This window comes from Haematobia irritans, chromosome 1 (genome assembly GCF_050003625.1).
Source record: "Haematobia irritans isolate KBUSLIRL chromosome 1, ASM5000362v1, whole genome shotgun sequence".
Classification (NCBI taxonomy): Eukaryota; Metazoa; Arthropoda; class Insecta; order Diptera; family Muscidae; genus Haematobia; species Haematobia irritans.
The window spans coordinates 220,345,888-220,364,919 of NC_134397.1; the positions used below are offsets into that span (position 1 = coordinate 220,345,888).

The 19,032-nt window shown below is 32.7% G+C and overlaps 1 protein-coding gene across 2 annotated transcripts in view; it reads left to right on the forward strand.

Annotated features, from left to right (window-relative positions):
• The window catches only part of Cad89D (cadherin 89D), a 78,788-nt gene that overhangs the window by 44,271 nt on the left and 15,485 nt on the right, over positions 1-19,032 (forward strand). For both annotated transcript variants that reach the window (XM_075292839.1, XM_075292838.1), the window contains exon 10: positions 11,924-12,099. In XM_075292839.1, the coding sequence (XP_075148954.1) occupies positions 11,924-12,099 (176 nt within the window). The remainder of the gene's footprint in view (positions 1-11,923; positions 12,100-19,032) is intronic.

A 19,032-nucleotide genomic window follows, 5' to 3' on the forward strand; every position in this document is an offset into this window, starting at 1 on the left:
TTACTTCTATACAAAAGTTGATCAAATTTTTATTTCTACAGTAATTTTTGTCAAAATTTTATTTCTATAAAAAATTTTGTTAAAATTTTATTTCTATAGAAAATTTTGTCAAAATTTTATTCCTATAGAAAATTTCTTCAAAATTTTATTTCTATAGTTCTATAAAATTTTTTGTCAAAATTTTATTTCTATAAAAAATTTTGTCAAAATTTTATTTCTATAGAAAATTTTGTCAAAATTGTATTCCTATAGAATTTTTTTTCAAAATTTTATATAGTTCTATAAAAAATTTTGTCAAAATTTTATTTATATAGAAAATTTTTGTCAAAATTTTATTCTTATAGAAAACTTTTTCAAAATTTATATATAAAAAAAAAAATTTGTCAAAATTTTATTTCTATAAAAAATTTTGTCAAAATTTTATTTCTATAAAAAATTTTGTCAAATTTTATTTTTATAGAAAATTTTGTCAAAATTTCATTTCTATAGAAAATTTTATTTCTATAAAAAATTTTGTCAAAATTTTATTTCTATAAAAAATTTTGTCAAATTTTATTTTTATAGAAAATTTTGTCAAAATTTCATTTCTATAGAAAATTTTGTCAAAATGTTATAGAAGTAGACTTTTTTAAAAATTTTATTCCTATAGAAAATTTTCTCAAAATTTTTTTTCTGTAGAAAATTTTGTTAAAATTGTATTTCTATAGAAAAATTTTTTCAAAATTTTATTTCTATAGAAAATTTTTTCAAAATTTTATTTCTATACAAAACTTTGTCGCAATTTTATTTTTATAGAAAATTTTGTCAAAATTTTATTCCTATAGAAAATTTTTTCAAAAATTTATTTCTATAAAAAATTTTGTCAAAATTTTATTTCTATAGAAAATTTCGTCAAAATTTTATTCGTATAGAATTTTTTTCAACATTTTATTTCTGTAGAAAATTTTGTCAAAATTTTATTCCTATAGAAATTTTTTTCAACATTTTATTTCTATAGAAAACTTTGTCGCAATTTTATTTTTATAGAAAATTTTGTCAAAATAGAAAATTTTTTCAAAATTTTATTTCTATAGAAAATTTTGTCAACATTTTATTTTATAGAAAACTTTGTCGCAATTTTATTTCTATAGAATTTTTTTTTTAAATTTTTATTTCTATCGAAAATTTTGTTAATATTTTATTTCTATAACAAATTTTGTCAAAACTTTATTTTTATAGAAATTTTTGTCAAAATTTTACTTCTATAAAAAGTTGATCAAATTTTTATTTTACAGTAATTTTTGTCAAAATTTTATTTCTATAAAAATTTTTGTCAAAATAGTATTTCTGTAGAAAATTTTGTAAAAATTTTATTCCTATAAAAAGTTCTTTCAAAATTTTATTTTTTTAATTCTATAGAATTTTTTTTCAAAATTTTATTCCTATAGAAAATTTTTTCAAAATTTTATTCCTATAGAAATTTTTTTTCAAATTTTATTTCTATTGAAAATTTTGTCAACATTTTATTTCTATAGAAAATTTCGTCAAAATTTTATAGAAATAGACATTTTGTCAAAATTGTGTTCCCACAGAATTTTTTTTTTTAAATTTTATATCTATAAAATATTTTGTCAAAATTTTATTTCTATAGAAAATTTTTTCAAAATTATTTCTATAGAAAATGTTGTCAAAATTTTATTTTTATAGAACATTTTGTCAAAATTTTATTTCTATAGAAAATTTTGTGAAATTTTTTTTTCTATAGAAAATTTTGTCAAAATTTTATTCCTATAGAAAATTTTTTTCAAAATTTTATTTCTATAGTAAACTTTGCCAAAATTTTATTTCTACAAAAGATTTTGTCAAAATTTTATTTCTATTGAAGATTTTGTCAAAATTTTATTCAAATAGAATTTTTTTTTCAAAATTTTATTTCTATGGAAAATTTTGTGAAAATGTTATTTCTATAGAAAATTTGATCAAATTTGTAGTCCTACAGAAATTTTTGTCAAAATTCTATTTCTATAGAAAATATTGTCAAAATTTTATTTCTTAGAAATTTTTGCTAAATTTTCATTTGGTAAATTTCATTTGATCAAAGTTTTATTTCTATAGAAACAATTTGTTTTCTCAAAAATTTTTTTTTTATAGAAAGTATTGTTACTATATACAGTTTTATTAAACTTTTATTTCTATAGAAAATATTATTTTGAATTAATTTCTATAGAAAAATTTGTCAAAATATTATTTCTATTGGAAATTTTTTCAAATTTTTTTTTTCTTTAGAAAATTTTGTCAAAATTTTATTCCTATAGATTTTTTTTTAAATTTGATTGCTATAGCATTTTTTTGTTAAGTTTTATTTCTATAGAAAATTTTTTCAAAATTTTATTTCTATAGAAATGTTTTGCAAAATTTTATTTCTATGTAAAATTTTGTCAAAATTTTACATCTATAGAAAAATTCTCTCTGAAAAATGCTGGTGAGTGTTTCAAAGAAACGCTGTTCGGACTCGGCTATAAAAAGGAGGTCTCTTGTCATTTAGCTGAACTTAGAATTGTCTGCACTAATCGACAAGAGATTAGCATCACAATGGTCTGAATATTCCAAGTGAGCTTTTTTTACCAATAATCGTACTTTCGACTTTTCGATGAATTGATACCATAAAAATGTCGATTATTCGATTTTAGTCCACTTCAACAAATGTCCATTTGAGACGAATTTTCAAAAACAGTTGATTTTTCGAATTTGAAATTTATTAATTAAAATTATTTGATATATAATATTCTAAAACATGTTGGCATAAATATATTGCTTATTATATCGGATGGAAATGGACTGTTGCAAATCTCTCAACGAGATGGCTGAGCAGTTCAATATTTACATAATGAAAGTTGAAGGAAGACGGGAAAGTGAAAGTAGCTTTCTATCAGTAAAACTAGAAACAACCATACCTTTTCTAGGGGAATTAGATTTTATGGTATGTATCTAACAATAATCACGGGTTAATTAAAAATTCTGAACTACTATGTCAACTTCATTAGCCAACCTGTAGTCCTCTTAAGTATGAACTTCTAGAAATAGAAATGCATAGCGTATAAAATATAAAAACATTTGCAAAGACCTCGGTCTGTCACATAAATAGCCTTACTATAAATTAGACAACATTTAGGCATGCTCTTTTAACTACCTCCAAGAGTCAACTATTAAATATCTCACTTTCTGCTACATCAAAGTTTTGGCTTTTAGCACACCGTGCTACCAGAACCTCTTTAAAATTTGCAATCGGAATTCTGTCCATTGTTGTATAGTTTGAATCCCGGACATATCTCATTTTCCTCTGCTACATTTTTCTCTCATACTGGCTTGAGGTCAAACATTCCAGACAAGCGTTAGAATGTATTAAAAATCATAAAATTTTTTTAACTTATTTATTTGGTAATATATCATAAAATTGTATAATCCACATCCATAACACTGTATTCGGATCATACTTTAAGAAGTGATGCAAATGCAATGCAACGCCTGTTTAAATGATGGTTATCCTATAAAAAGTCCATGTTATATTCAACGCTTCTTCGCCTATTTGGCATCACTTTCGGATCACTACTCTTCTGGAGACTCTTGTTTTACTGGGCATTGCACTTGGACAAATTCCTTTCGCTTCCAACTCCAATACTCTCCAAATCTGGTACCTCACAACTACACTGAAAAAATATTGTCGTGAGGCCTAAGTGTCCATGTCCCTAAAATACGAATGCGAAATTTGATTACAAGAGCAATTCCTCTGATATAAAGTTTGTTTCTTGTCCAATTGTCAATAATCTCTTCAATGAATTTGTTTTGTCCTTTTGATCCGATTTAGAAATCGATATTTTAAGATGAAAGAAGGGGAGCCACCGTGGTGCAATGGTTAGCATGCCCGCCTTGCATACACAAGGTCGTGGGTTCGATTTCTGCTTCGACCAAACACCAAAAATTTTTCAGCGTTGGATTATCCCACCTCAGTAATGCTGGTGACATTTCTGAGGGTTTCAAAGCTTCTCTAAGTGGTTTCAGTGCAATTTGGAACGACGTTCGGACTCGGCTATAAAAAGGAGGTCCCTTGTCATTGAGCTTAACATGGAATCGGGCAGCACTCAGTGATAAGAGAGAAGTTCACCAATGTGGTATCCCAATGGACTGAATAGTCTAAGTGAGCCTGATACATCGGGCTGCCACCAAACCTAACCTAACTTAAGATGAAAGAAAATTTGGTTTGACTAAGGTCAACATGTCTTAAATAATTCTGAAAAATTCTTCAAAACTAATGAATTTGTCCTTAAAATTGTTGACTTATTGTATCTTTACTACAAAGCACAAAAGCGTTCAAAAATACACTAAAAAAAGTTTACTTGGATCTAAAGATTTTGACCTTCCCTTAAGGATTTTGATATTGATTCCGCGTCAAAGATGAGGCTTCTTTAAAATAAAGACATTTTTTAGCGAACTATCTGGCTTTAAATCTATGATCAATAAAATTAAAATTCGGATACAGATCTTATTTATCCCATTTTCATTCCCTTTTCGCGATTTATTAATAAAGCAATTCACGTACAAACAAATACCAGTTTAAAACTCCAAATAATAATGGATACTTCAAAGTAAAAATCATTTTTCTTAGTTCCAAAAAAAAACTTTAAACCAAAGATGCTAAATCCTCAAAATAAGTCTTAGCCTATATTTGAAGCATTTTTATATTAAATCTAATGATTCAATATTTCAATCAATTTAAGGACGATTTCTTTAACTCAAAAATGTCTTTACTTTAAGGAAAATGTGCCTTAGTTCAATTATATACGACTATAACGAAGAGACGCAAATTTCCAAAATTTGTGTCCTTAATTTAATGAAAACAAGTTTTGAAGCAAAGATTATGAACTTTCTTTTAATTAAAATTTCAGAAATTTGCCCTTAATAGTGTCTAAATTGCGCAACCTAAAATGTAGGTTGCATAATCTTCAATATCACGTAAATATTTTTTTCAGTGTAGGATAAGTGTTTTGACACTAACAAACAAGTATATACGGCCGTAAGTCCGGCCAGGCCGAATCTTAAATACCCGCCACCATGAATCAAATATTAGGGTTTCCTTTGAAATTTCAAGGGGTTTGAGGACAAATCAAGCAGAACAGTTCAACCAGTACACTTCCCAAAGATAAATTTAAAGATTTTAACTACGAAGACCAGATCAGATTCTGGATTTATAAGAACCATTTCTGTTTGAGTTTTAGAGGAATCATTAACATCTCATGTAAGTGTGCAAGAAAATTATAAAATAACGTCTTGATTTGAAATCTTAAATCTGTAGATTTTCACCCGAGAAGAAAAATCTGGAAGTTCTTCATTGAGTTTCAAGCAATTTTCATGAGCGGTGCGCCTTCTATACCCTCAAGAAGTGAAATTTCAGACAAATCGGATAAAAACTAGAAACCCAAGGAGTTAATTGGGGAAATCGTTCTTATGGGGGCTATACTAAAACATGGACCGATACTCACCGTTTTCGGCACACCTTTTTAGGGTTCTAAAATAATTCTATATTTCGAATTTGATGCCAATTGGATAAAAACTACGGTTTTTATAATCCCAAGAAGAAAAATCGGGAGATTGGTCTATATGGGGGATATACCAAAACATGGACCGATACTCACCATTTTCGGCACACCTCTTTATGGTCCATAAATACCTCCAGATTTCCAATTTCAGGCAAATTGGATAAAAACTTCGGATTCTAGAAGCCCAAGAAGTAAAATCGGGAGGTCGGTTTATATGGGGACCATACCAAAACATGGACCGATGATCACCATTTTTGGCACACCTCTTTATGGTTCTAAAATACCTCTAGATTCCCAATTTCTGGTAAATTGAATAAAACCTGCGGATTCTAGAAGTCCACGAAATAAAATCGGTAGATCGGTCTATATGGGGGCTATACCAAAACACGGACCGATACCCACAATTTTTGGCAGACCTCATTACGGTCATAAAATACCTCTAGATTTTAAATTTCAGGCAAATTGGATAAAAACTACGATTTCTTTAAGCCCAAGACCCCAAATCGGGAGGTCGGTTTATATAGGGACTATATCAAAACCTGGACCGATATAGCCCATCTTTGAACTTGACCTGCCAGCAGACAAAAGACGAGCTTGTGCAAAATTTCAGCGTGATTGCTTCATTATTGAAGACTGTACCGTGACTACAACAGACAGACAGCCAGACAGACAGACGGACATGGTTATATCGTCTTAGAATTTCTCCCTGATCAAGAATATATATACTTTATATAGTCGGAAATTAATTCCGAGGCAAAGAAGCGGAAAATTGAAGTAAGGATACTTTTGGGACACAATTCTCTGTTAAATTTGAGTTTGAGCGAACGTGATTCTACACTGAAAAAATATTGTCGTGAGATCAAAGATTTCATGTCTTTAAAATATGAATGCAAATTTTGCTTAGCATATAAGACACATTTCTCTAATATAATGTTTTTTTCCTTGTTCAAAAGTCGATAAACTTTTCAATGAAGTCGTGTTGTCCTTACAATTAAGTGATTTGACTTAACAATGGGTATCATAACATGAAAGAAAAATTTTTTGGGCGAAGGTCAACTTGACTTTAATAATTCAGAAAAATTCTTTAAAATTAATTAAATTGTCTTTAAATTTGTAGCATTTTTGCATCTTGACTACAAAGCAAAAAATCATTCAAAAATAGGACATGTTTTTCAACACTTTATTTTAAAGACGTTTTTTACTTGAAACATAGCATAATTTCTACTGGAAGGCGTGTCTGAATTTGGAAAATTAAGTTGTCGTTAACTTGTTTTTAACGGACTTTGATAGCATATGAAGAAAAAAAAGCGAAAAACTAAAATTTGCTTCGTAGAGTCAAGTACACAAAAACCCAAATTTAAAAGAGAATTGTTTCTTAAAAGTATTCTTACTTGTATTCTTTGGCTCGTAATCTATACCAAAATTGTTAAAGTATAGACAAAATCTTTGGAACCGGGCATGCTTTTTTTTCAGTGTAGGAAACAAATTTTAATTTATTAATAAATTCGGCTTTTTTCTTGATGAAGGGGAATAAAAACGTGTTAATCACAACTTAAGTTTCCAAAAATTATGCTATGCTTCAAGTAAAAACGTCTTTAAAATAAAGTGTTGAAAAATATCTCCTAGTTTTAAACGCTTTTTAGCTTTATAGCCAAGATGCAAAAAGTCAACAAATTAAAAGACAATTTAATTTAATTTTGAAAATTTTTCTCAGAAGTATTAAAGCCAACCCAGCAAAAAAACGCCGCCAAAAAAGTAATGAAAATGTTCTTTTTGGATCCGGAAGTGGTGCAAAACTGATCCAGAAGCGATAATTTAACATAGGCTTGTCATAGGATGGAAGTCCTCCATTTCAACAGCCGTTGCACTGAATTTGCATCACTTCTTTAGGTGTGATCCGAATTCAATGGTTTAGATGTAAATTAAAAAAAAAGTATAAATTTGGCCCCCCCTGGTCATATGAGTGCAAATCGGACGGAAGATATATATGGGAGCCATATCTAAATCTGAACCGATTTCAACCAAATTTGACACAATTACCGATTCTACTAAACGTACTCCTTGTGCTAAATTTGAAGCAAATCACGGCAAAACTCTGGCTTTTGTGGCCATATAAGTTCAAATCGGACGAAAGATATATATGGGAGCTATATCTAAATTTTAACCGATTTCAATCAAATTTACTAAGCATTGGTAGAATAGCAATTCTACCCTCTGTGCAAAATTTCACGAAGATCGGTAGTAAACTTTGGCCTCTGTGGTCATATGACTCTAAATCGGACGAAAGATATATATGGGAGCTATATCTAAATCTGAACCAATTTGGCTGATATTTTGCAAGATTTTCGAGATTCATAAAATATTTGGATGTACGGTATTTCAAGAAAATCGGTTGATAAACACGCTAACTATGACCAAATCGGGGATAAATATATATATGACAGCTATATCTAAATGTGAACCGATTTTTCCACAACCAATAGCGATTGTGTCTGTCACAAGAAACGGCCCTATGCCAAATTTGAGGACGATCGACTTAAATTATGAGCTGTACTTTGTGCACAAAATTACATATACAGACAGACGGACGGACAGACAAACGGACATCGCTAAATCGACTCAGAATTTAATTCTAAGCCGATCGGTATACTAAAAGATGGGTCTATGGCCACTATTTCTTGGCGTTACATACAAATGCACAAACTTATTATACCATGTACCACAGTAGTGGTGAAGGGTATAAAAAGTAAAAATCACCCATTAAAAATATGAAAAACCAAGATATAAACAAGTATATACGGCCGCAAGTTCGGCCAGGCCGAATCTTATGTACCCACCACCATGGATTGCGTAGAAACTTCTACGAAAGACTGTCATCCACAATCGAATTACTTGGGTTGTGGTATCTTAAAACTTCTTATTCCTGCATGGTTGTTGGATACCATATACTAACATCACGCACCAAATTTCAACCGAATGGGAAGTATTTTGCTCTTCCAAGGGGCTCTGGAGGTCAAATCTGGGGATTGGTTTATATGGGGCCTATATATAATTATGGACCGATATCGACCAATTTTTGCATGGGAGTTTGAGGCCATATATTAACACCACGTACCAAATTTCAACTGAATCAGATGAATTTTGGTCTTCCAAGCGGTTCCGGAGGTCAAATCTGGTGATCGGTTTATATGGGGGCTATATATAATTATGAACCGATGTATACCAATTTTTGCATGGTTGTTAGAGACCATATACTAACATCACGTACCAAATTTCAGCCATATCGGATGAAATTTGCTTCTCTTAGAGGCCTCGCAAGCCAAATCGGGGGATCGGTTTATATGGGGGCTATATATAATTATGGACCGATGTGGACCAATTTTTGCATGGTTGTTCGAGACCATATACTAACACCATGCACCAAATTTCAGCCGGATCGGATGAAATTTGCTTCTCTTAGAGGCCTCGCAAGCCAAATCGGGGGATCGGTTTATATGGGGGCTATATATAATTATGGACCGATGTGGACCAATTTTTGCATGGTTGTTAGAGACCATATACTGACACCATGCACCAAATTTCAGTCGGATCGGATGAAATTTGCTTCTCTTAGGGGCCTCGCAAGCCAAATCTGGAGATCGGTTTATATGGGGGCTATATATAATTATGGACCGATGTGGACCAATTTTTGCATGGTTGTTAGAGACCATATGCTAACACCATGTACCAAATTTCAGCCGGATCGCATGAAATTTGCTTCTCTTAGGGGCCTCGCAAACCAAATCGGGGGATCGGTTTATATGGGGGCTATATATAATTATGGACCGATGTAGACCAATTTTTGCATGGTTGTTAGAGACCATATACTAACACCATGTACCAAATTTCAGCCGGATCGGATGAAATTTGCTTCTCTTAGAGGCCTCGCAAGCCAAATTTTGGGGTCCGTTTATATGGGGGCTATACGTAAAAGTGGACCGATATGGCCCATTTGCAATACCATCCGACCTACATCAATAACAACTACTTGTGCCAAGTTTCAAGTCGATAGCTTGTTTCGTTCGGAAGTTAGCGTGATTTCAACAGACGGAAGGACGGACGGACGGACGGACAGACTCAGATCGACTCAGAATTTCACCACGACCCAGAATATATATACTTTATGGGGTGTTAGAGCACCATTTCGATGTGTTACAAACGGAATGACAAAGTTAATATACCCCCCATCCTATGGTGGTGGGTATAAAAATTGAATTAAAATAACTTCCTGCACACAAAAAATTTTTTTTTTTCTGATTCAATCACGAAATTAATTTATCCAATTAATTTTTTAATTGAAATGTCTTCAATCACAGAAATGATAGTATCAATTAAAAATTAATTGACAGTCAATTAAAAAATTAATGGATCCAATTAAAAAATTAATTGATACTATTAATTTGTGCGATTGATTTTTGTTTCAATTAAACAATTTGTTGAATCAATTAAATTTTTAATTGAATATTTTTTAAAACTCAATTAAGATTTTATTTGGAAAAATTTTCGTGAATTTTTTTTTTTTCTGTGTGGGTAGTTAAAATAAAGAACATCATTGGGAGTGCATCTTCTGGAAGAGCTTTTAAAGTTGTGCCTTTGGAAGAACTTCCAAAATTGTTTGCTGGGAAGGTGACCTTACGCAGAAAAAATTTCACAAAAATTTTTCCAATTGAAATCTTAGAGTTTTAAAAAATATTCAATTCAAAATTTAATGAAATCAACAAATTTTTTAATTGAAACAAAAATCAATCACAAAAATTAATTATATAAATAATTGTTTAATTGATACTATCATTTCTGAGATTGAAGACATTTTAATTAAATATTAATTGGATCAATTAATTTCGTGATTGAAGACAAAAAGTATTTTTTGTGTGTGTGGGAAATCGAAAATTTCTTTCAAGTTACGATACATAATTTTAAATAAAATCACTTAACTACACACAAAAAAAGTTTTTTCTGATTCAATCAAGAAATTAATTGATCCAATTAATTTTTTAATTGAAATGTCTTCAATCACAGAAATGACAGTATCAATTAAAAAATTAATTGACAGTCAATTAAAAAATTAATTGATCCAATTAAATATTTAATTGATACTATTAATTTGTGTGATTGATTTTTATTTCAATTAAAAAAGTTGTTAAATCAATTAAATTTTTAATTGAATATTTTTTAAAACTCAATTAAGATTTTAACTGGAAAAATTTTCGTGAAATTTTTTTCTGTGTATAAGGCCAAAACGACTTCATTGAAAAGTTTTCTCGACTTTTCGACAAGGAAAACAAATGCGTCTTCTATGCTAAGTAAAATTCTGTGTATAAGGCCAAAACGACTTCATTGAAAAGTTTTCTCGACTTTTCGACAAGGAAAACAAATGCGTCTTCTATGCTAAGTAAAATTCGAATTCGTATTTTAAGGATATGAAATTTGTGGCCTCACGACAACATTTTTTTTTAGTGTACCATTTTTTTTTTAACTTCCCATATAATTTAACATGTATTGACTCATATATAACATTTATTTAGTAACAATTACTAGTTAAGTCTTAGTTTATAGTTTTGCCAATTATTTTAAGAAAGAAAGCAAAAAAAATACAGTCAATAAAATTTAGTGGACATTTTTTTCCACACTCACTCGTAAATGAAGTCCATATAACAAAAACAAAAAAAAAACAAAAGGTATTTTACAGCGCATAACAAAAAACAAACAAACAAGAGTTGTTTTCATTTTATAACCAATCAATTTGATTGATGGTTTTTAATGGATGGGATGGATACATATGTTGTCTAGCTGGATCCTTTCACTTCACCCAGTTACCCACTTAAAGAATCTGAAAACAAAATCTCATGCATTTTTGCACAAACATAAAAACTAACGGTACTTAATCATGGCCCATGTTTATGGGCATTTAACCCAATTTCATAATTGTGCACTATTGTGTTCCTAATCGATCTAGACAACATCGACAACTCATAACATCTGAGTTTTTGTTCTTTGTTTTAATGGACTTGGTAGTAGATAGGAAACTTCCATAAGTCTTGGAAAATATTTCAATTATTTCAAAAATGCCATCAGGTACAAGAACAACAACAACAACAACGACATCATGTTAATTAATTCTTGTAAACTTGTTTTATCATCGAGCATCTGCAGAAGCTTAAGCTAAGAATATTGCTCTCTTTTTCCACTGATGCAACTTAGAATAAGAACAAGAAAATTATTTTCATCTCTCCTGTTATTCTTGACGATTTCTCATAAAGCATTTGTGCGCATGCGTACACTTTCCGTTCTTTGTTTTTTTTTTTTTTCAGTGGTTTATGGTCTCAACAAGAATTTCCATCATCTGAAACTGGTTTAACATACACAATAGCACGTGCTGGCCTGGATTCATGCCGCCGTAGACGCCATCAAACTCAAAAGAAAACATTGACAAAGGAACAGCATCATCATCAGCAGCAGCAACAGCAAATGCAAAGACAAAGTCAACGTAAGTACATTCGAAGGAAATAAAACTAAAGATGAATTACATGGAATGCAAATATATGAGATATGTACACAAAGAAAAATATTTTTTTTTCACCTACAATCACGCAATTCATTTATCCTAATCTTCAATCACAGAAATTATAGTAAAATGAAATGTTATAAAAATGTTTTAATAAAATTAAATTTATTAAATTAATATTAATTAATAAGTTAATATTTAACAATTTTTTCTAAATTCAATTAAAATCAAAAAAAAAATATAATAATAATAAGGAACAATAACGAAACATATGCAACCAACTGCACTCAAATCAATGATTTAACTTCTGACGAACTAAGAGTGATATTTCTGTGAAAATTTATGAAGGCAAAGTAGACTACTAAAAACATTTTTTTTTGGGAGGTTTGAGTGTAATTCACATTGGGATTAATGAATTATCCGAAATTTTTCTAATAACACTAGTTTACACTGAAAATGAACACTTGATGAGAGTCGACTTTTCTTATGTATTTTGATCTGCTGAATTTGAAAAAAAAAAAACAAGTATATACGGCCGTAAGTTCGGCCAGGCCGAATCTTATGTACCCTCCACCATGGATTGCGTAGAAACTTCTACGAAAGACTACCATCCACAAATTTCAATTCACATGGTTGTTAAATATCATATACTACCACCACATACCAAATTTCAACCAGATCGGATGAATTTTGCTCCTCCAAAAGGCACCGGAGGTCAAATCTGGGGATCGGTTTATATGGGAGCTAAATATTATTATGGAATGATAGGAACCAATCCTGAATGGTTGTTGGATACCCTATACTAACATCACGTACCAAATTTCAACCGAATGGGAAGAATTTTGCTCTTCCAAGGTGCTCCGGAGGTCAAATCTGGGGATAGGTTTATATGGGGGCTATATATAATTATGGACCGATATGGACCAATTTTTGCATGGTTGTTAGAGACCATATACTAACACCATGTACCAAATTTCAGCCGGATCGGATAAAATTTGCTTCTCTTAGAGGCTCCGCAAGCCAAATCGGGGGATCGGTTTATATGGGGGCTATATATAATTATGGACCGATATGGGCCAGTTTTTGCATGGTTGTTAGAGACCATATACTAACACCATGTACCAAATTTCAGTCTCTAACAACCATGCAAAAATTGGTTCACATCGGTCCATAATTATATATAGCCCCCATATAAACCGATCCCTCGATTTGGCTTGCGGAGCCTCTAAGAGAAGCAAATTTCATCCGATCCGGCTGAAATTTGGTACATGGTGTTAGTATATGGTCTCTAACAACCACACAAAAAATTGGTCCACATCGGTCCATATATATATATAGCCCCCATATAAACCGATCCCCATATTTAGCTTTCGGAGCCTCGTGGATGAGCAAAATTCATCCGATTCGGTTGAAATTTGGTACGTGGTCTCTAACAACCATGCAGGAATTGGTCCATATCGGTCCATAATTATATATAGCCCCCATATAAACCTATCCCCAGATTTGACCTCCGGAGCACCTTGGAAGAGCAAAATTCTTCCCATTCGGTTGAAATTTGGTACGTGATGTTAGTATAGGGTATCCAACAACCATTCAGGATTGGTTCCTATCATTCCATAATAATATTTAACTGCCATATAAACCGATCCCCAGATTTGGCTTGCGGAGCCTCAAAGAGAAGCAAATTTCATCCGATCCGGCTGAAATTTGGTACATGGTGTAATTATATAGTCTCTAACAACTATGCAAAAATTGGTCCACATCGGTCACTAATTATATACAGCCCCCATATAAACCGATCCCCAGATTTGGCCTGCGGAGCCTAACGTGGTGTTAGTAAATGGTCTCCATGCAAAAATTGGTCCACATCAGTCCATAATTATATATAGCCCCATATAAACCGATCTTCAAAATCCATCCGATTCGGTTGAAATTTGGTACGTGGTGTTAGTATATGGTCTCTAACAACCATGCAGGAATTGGTACATATCGGTTCATAATTATATGTATCCCCGATATAAACCGATCCCCAGATTTGACCTCCGGAGTCCCTTGGAAGAGCAAAATTCACCCGATCGGGTTGAAATTTGGTACGTGGTGTTAGTATATGGTCTCTAACAACCATGCAGGAATTGGTCCATATCGGTCCATAATTATATGTTGGCCCCATATAAACCGATCCCCAGATTCGACCTCCGGAGTCCCTTGGAAGAGCAAAATTCACCCGATCGGGTTGAAATTTGGTACGTGGTGTTAGTATATGGTCTCTAACAACCATGCAGGAATTGGTACATATCGTCCATAATTATATGTAGCCTCGATATAAACCGATCCACAGATTTGACCTCCGGAGTCCCTTGGAAGAGCACAATTCACCCGATCGGGTTGAAATTTGGTACGTGGTGTTAGTATATGGTCTCTAATGACCATGGTCCATAGCGGTCTATAATTATACGTAGCCCCCATATAAACCGATCCCCAGATTTGGCTTGCGGAGCCTCAAAGTGAAGCAAATTTCATCCGATCCGGCTGAAATTTGGTACGTGGTGTTAGTATATGATCTCTAACAACCATGCATGAATTGGTCCATATCGGTCCATAATTATATGTTGGCCCCATATAAACCGATCCCCAGATTCGACCTCCGGAGTCCCTTGGAAGAGCAAAATTCACCCGATCGGGTTGAGATTTGGTACGTGGTGTTAGTATATGATATCCAACAACCATGCAAATAGTTGTCCATATCGGTCCATAATTCTATGTAGCCCCCATTTAAACCGATCCCTATATTTGACCTCCGGAGCTCTTGGAGGAGCAAAATGCATCCGATCCGGTTGAGATTTGGTACGTGCTAAAATTTGGTACATTGCTCTAGTATATGGCCGCTACCAACCATGCCAAAATTGGTCCATATCGGTCTATCCCCAAAAATAATCTACCAAAATTTTATTTCTATAGAAAATTTTGTCAAAATTTTATTTCTTTAGAAAATTTTGTCAAAATTTTATTGCTATAGAAAGTTTTGTCAAAATCTTATTTCCATACAAATTTTTGTCAAACTGAATTATATACGTATTTAATCGGGCTTTTTTGTTTAATATATACCCCGTATGGACTAACCTACAATTGAGAAAACGGTGTTAAGAAGTTTTAAGATACCTTGCCATCGGCAAGTGTTACCGCAACACAAGTAATTCGATTGTGGATGACAGTCTTTAGTGGAAGTGGAAGGTATGTTAGATAATATTCAGCCTGGCCTTACTTACGGCCGTATATCCCAGCAAAAATGGAGCACTATTTCAGCAGGATTGTAAGGCAGAGAGGCAGTACCAACTGCTTGCAAACAACCAAATCAACGCTGATTTTTGTGGGCGATGTCCTGATTTCGAGCAGCTTCTACATAGCGCTGATATAATTGCTCATTTTAATAGAAATATTGCTCAGATGATATAAAATCTTGAGTATAGCATTGGTGGCGTGAAGGCGTGAAAACAGCACTACCTTTCATGCATCTATACTGCATGAATTGGTTGCAATAACGTAAACGAATGATCATAAACTAGTTTGATTACTCGTTTACGTTATTGCCACCGATTCATCCAGTGTGGATGCACTGTCTACTTTATTGTGTACCAAAAATCGCAACTAAACTCTTACTGCTGAAGTATTTTTTGCTAGGATACTTGTTATGGTTTATAAAGGGTGATTCTTTTGAGGTTAGGATTTTCATGCATTAGTATTTGACAGATCACGTGGGATTTCAGACATGGTGTCAAAGAGAAAGATGCTCAGTATGCTTTGACATTTCATCATGAATAGACTTACGATCTGCCACAACGTCGAATTTTCAGTGAATGGGCCCTAGAAAAGTTGGCAGAAAATCCGCTTTTTTATCGACAAATTTTGTTCAGCGATGAGGCTCATTTCTGGTTGAATGGCTACGTAAATAAGCAAAATTGCCGCATTTGGAGTGAAGAGCAACCAGAAGCCGTTCAAGAACTGCCCATGCATCCCGAAAAATGCACTGTTTGGTGTGGTTTGTACGCTGGTGGAATCATTGGACCGTATTTTTTCAAAGATGCTGTTGGACGCAACGTTACGGTGAATGGCGATCGCTATCGTTCGATGCTAACAAACTTTTTGTTGCCAAAAATGGAAGAACTGAACTTGGTTGACATGTGGTTTCAACAAGATGGCGCTACATGCCACACAGCTCGCGATTCTATGGCCATTTTGAGGGAAAACTTCGGAGAACAATTCATCTCAAGAAATGGACCGGTAAGTTGGCCACCAAGATCATGCGATTTGACGCCTTTAGACTATTTTTTGTGGGGCTACGTCAAGTCTAAAGTCTACAGAAATAAGCCAGCAACTATTCCAGCTTTGGAAGACAACATTTCCGAAGAAATTCGGGCTATTCCGGCCGAAATGCTCGAAAAAGTTGCCCAAAATTGGACTTTCCGAATGGATCACCTAAGACGCAGCCGCGGTCAACATTTAAATGAAATTATCTTCAAAAAGTAAATGTCATGGACCAATCTAACGTTTCAAATAAAGAACCGATGAGATTTTGCAAATTTCATGCGTTTTTTTAAAAAAAAAAGTTATCAAGCTCTTAACAAATCACCCTTTACTTATCTGGCGGAAAAGGTCCATTGTAAAATACGATTTTTTCGATAATTTGGCTTTTTCGCATCGATATTTTTTGAACCACTTAACTTATCACAGATGCAATTATAAACGATTATTCGTCATCTTAATACCTTAACTCGAGATATAATTTGTTTACTGAAAAAAGAGCGAAAAACTAAAAATAACGGGATATCTCAAAAACTGTTCCATAAAAAAATGTTTTCGAATTCAGCAGATCAAAATACATAAGAAAACTTGCCTCTCATCAAGGTTACATGAAAAAAACTAAAAATTGTAAACTAGTGTAATTGTTTGATAGTTTCGCTTCAAGTAGACGATGCTGATGACACATTTCCAAAGGGAACAATTGTCGTAAGACGCTGGCTATGTTATCGCATTAAAATTAACCTCTTAAATGTGGACAAAATTGAGGCGAAAAAATTTTACTTGGATCCAAAGATTTTGACCTTCCCTTAAGGATTTTGGTATTGATTTCAATTAGGGATCTGTCTAGCTTTAAATCAAGGATCAATAAAATTAAAGTTAGGGCACAAATGTCATTCATGGAATTTTAAATCTCTTTGTGCGGTATATTAACCCTGGAAAGTCATCCTTATTTTTTGTACACTAACGTCATCCTTCGTCATTTTGACTACGGCTTTTTTCAAGACCCTATAATTGGCATCGTGAGCAAAATTGAGAACCAAAATTGAGTTTATTTTATTATTCAATTCGTTTTTAATTAGTATAAAATAAAAATTCATAAAATGGTTGGATTAGTATAAATAACATAAATTTTATTGGGAGCCATCGTGGTGCAATGGTTAGCATGCCCGCTTTACATACACAAGGTCGTGGGTTCGATTCCTGCTTCGACCGAACAATAAAAAGTTTTTCAGCGGCGGATTATTCCACCTCAGTAACGCTAGTGATTTTCTTAAGGTTTCAAAGCTTCTCTAAGTGGTTTCACTGCAATGTGGAACGCCGTTCGGACTCGGCTATAAAAAGGAGGTCCCTTGTCAATGAGCTTAACATGGAATCGGGCAGCACTCAGTGATAAGAGAGAAGTTAACCAATGTGGTATCACAATGGACTAAGTGAGCCTGATACATCGGGCTGCCACCTAACCTAACCTAACTTAAATAAAGCTATTCAAGTGGAAACAAATACCAGTTTAAACAAGTATATACGACCGTAAGTTCGGCCAGGCCGAAGCTTATGTACCCTCCGCCATGGATTGCGTAGAAACTTCTACTGAAGACTGTCATCCACAATCGCATTACTTGGGTTGCGGTAACACTTGCCGATGGCAAGGTATCTTAAAACTTCCTAACACCGTCTTCTAAATTACAAGGTAGTCCATACGTAGTATATATTAAATTAAAAAGGGTCGATTAAATACGTATATAATTAAGTTAAAAGTTTCTATAGAAATAACATTTTGACAAAATAAATTTTGACAACATTTTCTATAGAAGTAAAATTTGGAAAAAATTTTCTATAGAAATAAAATTTGGAAAAAAATTTCTATAGAAATAAAATTTTGACAAAATGTACAATTTTCTATAGAAATAAAATTTTTACAAAATTTTCTATAGAAATAACATTTTGACAATGTTTTCCATAAAAATAAAATTTTGGTAGATTATTTTTGACTCGAGTGGCAACCATGAATATGAACCGATATGGACCAATTTTTGTGTGATTGGGGATCGGCTATATATAACTATTGACCGAAATGGACCAATTTTGGCATTGATATTAGCGGCCTTATACTAACACCACGTTGCAAATTTTAAACGGATCGGATGAATTTTGCTTCTCCAAGAGGCTCCGGAGATCAAATCTGGGGAACGGTTTATATGGGGGCTATATATAATTATGGACCGATATGGACCAATTCTTGCGTGTTTGTTAGAGACGACATTCTAACACCATGTTCCAAATTTCAACCGGATCGGATGAATTTTGCTCCTCCAAGAGGCTCCGGAGGTCAAATCTGGGAATCGATTTATATGGGGGCTACATATAATTATGGACCGATATGGACCAATTTTTGCAATGTCATTAGAGAACATATACCAACACCATATACCAAATTTCAGCCGGATCGGATGAAATTTTCGTTTCTTAGAGGCTCAGCAAGCCAAATCGGGGGATCGGTTTATATGGGGGCTATATGTAATTATGGACCGATATGGACCAATTTTTGCATGGTTATTAGAGACCATATACTAACAACATGTACCAAATTTCAGCCGGATCGGATGAAATTTGCTTCTC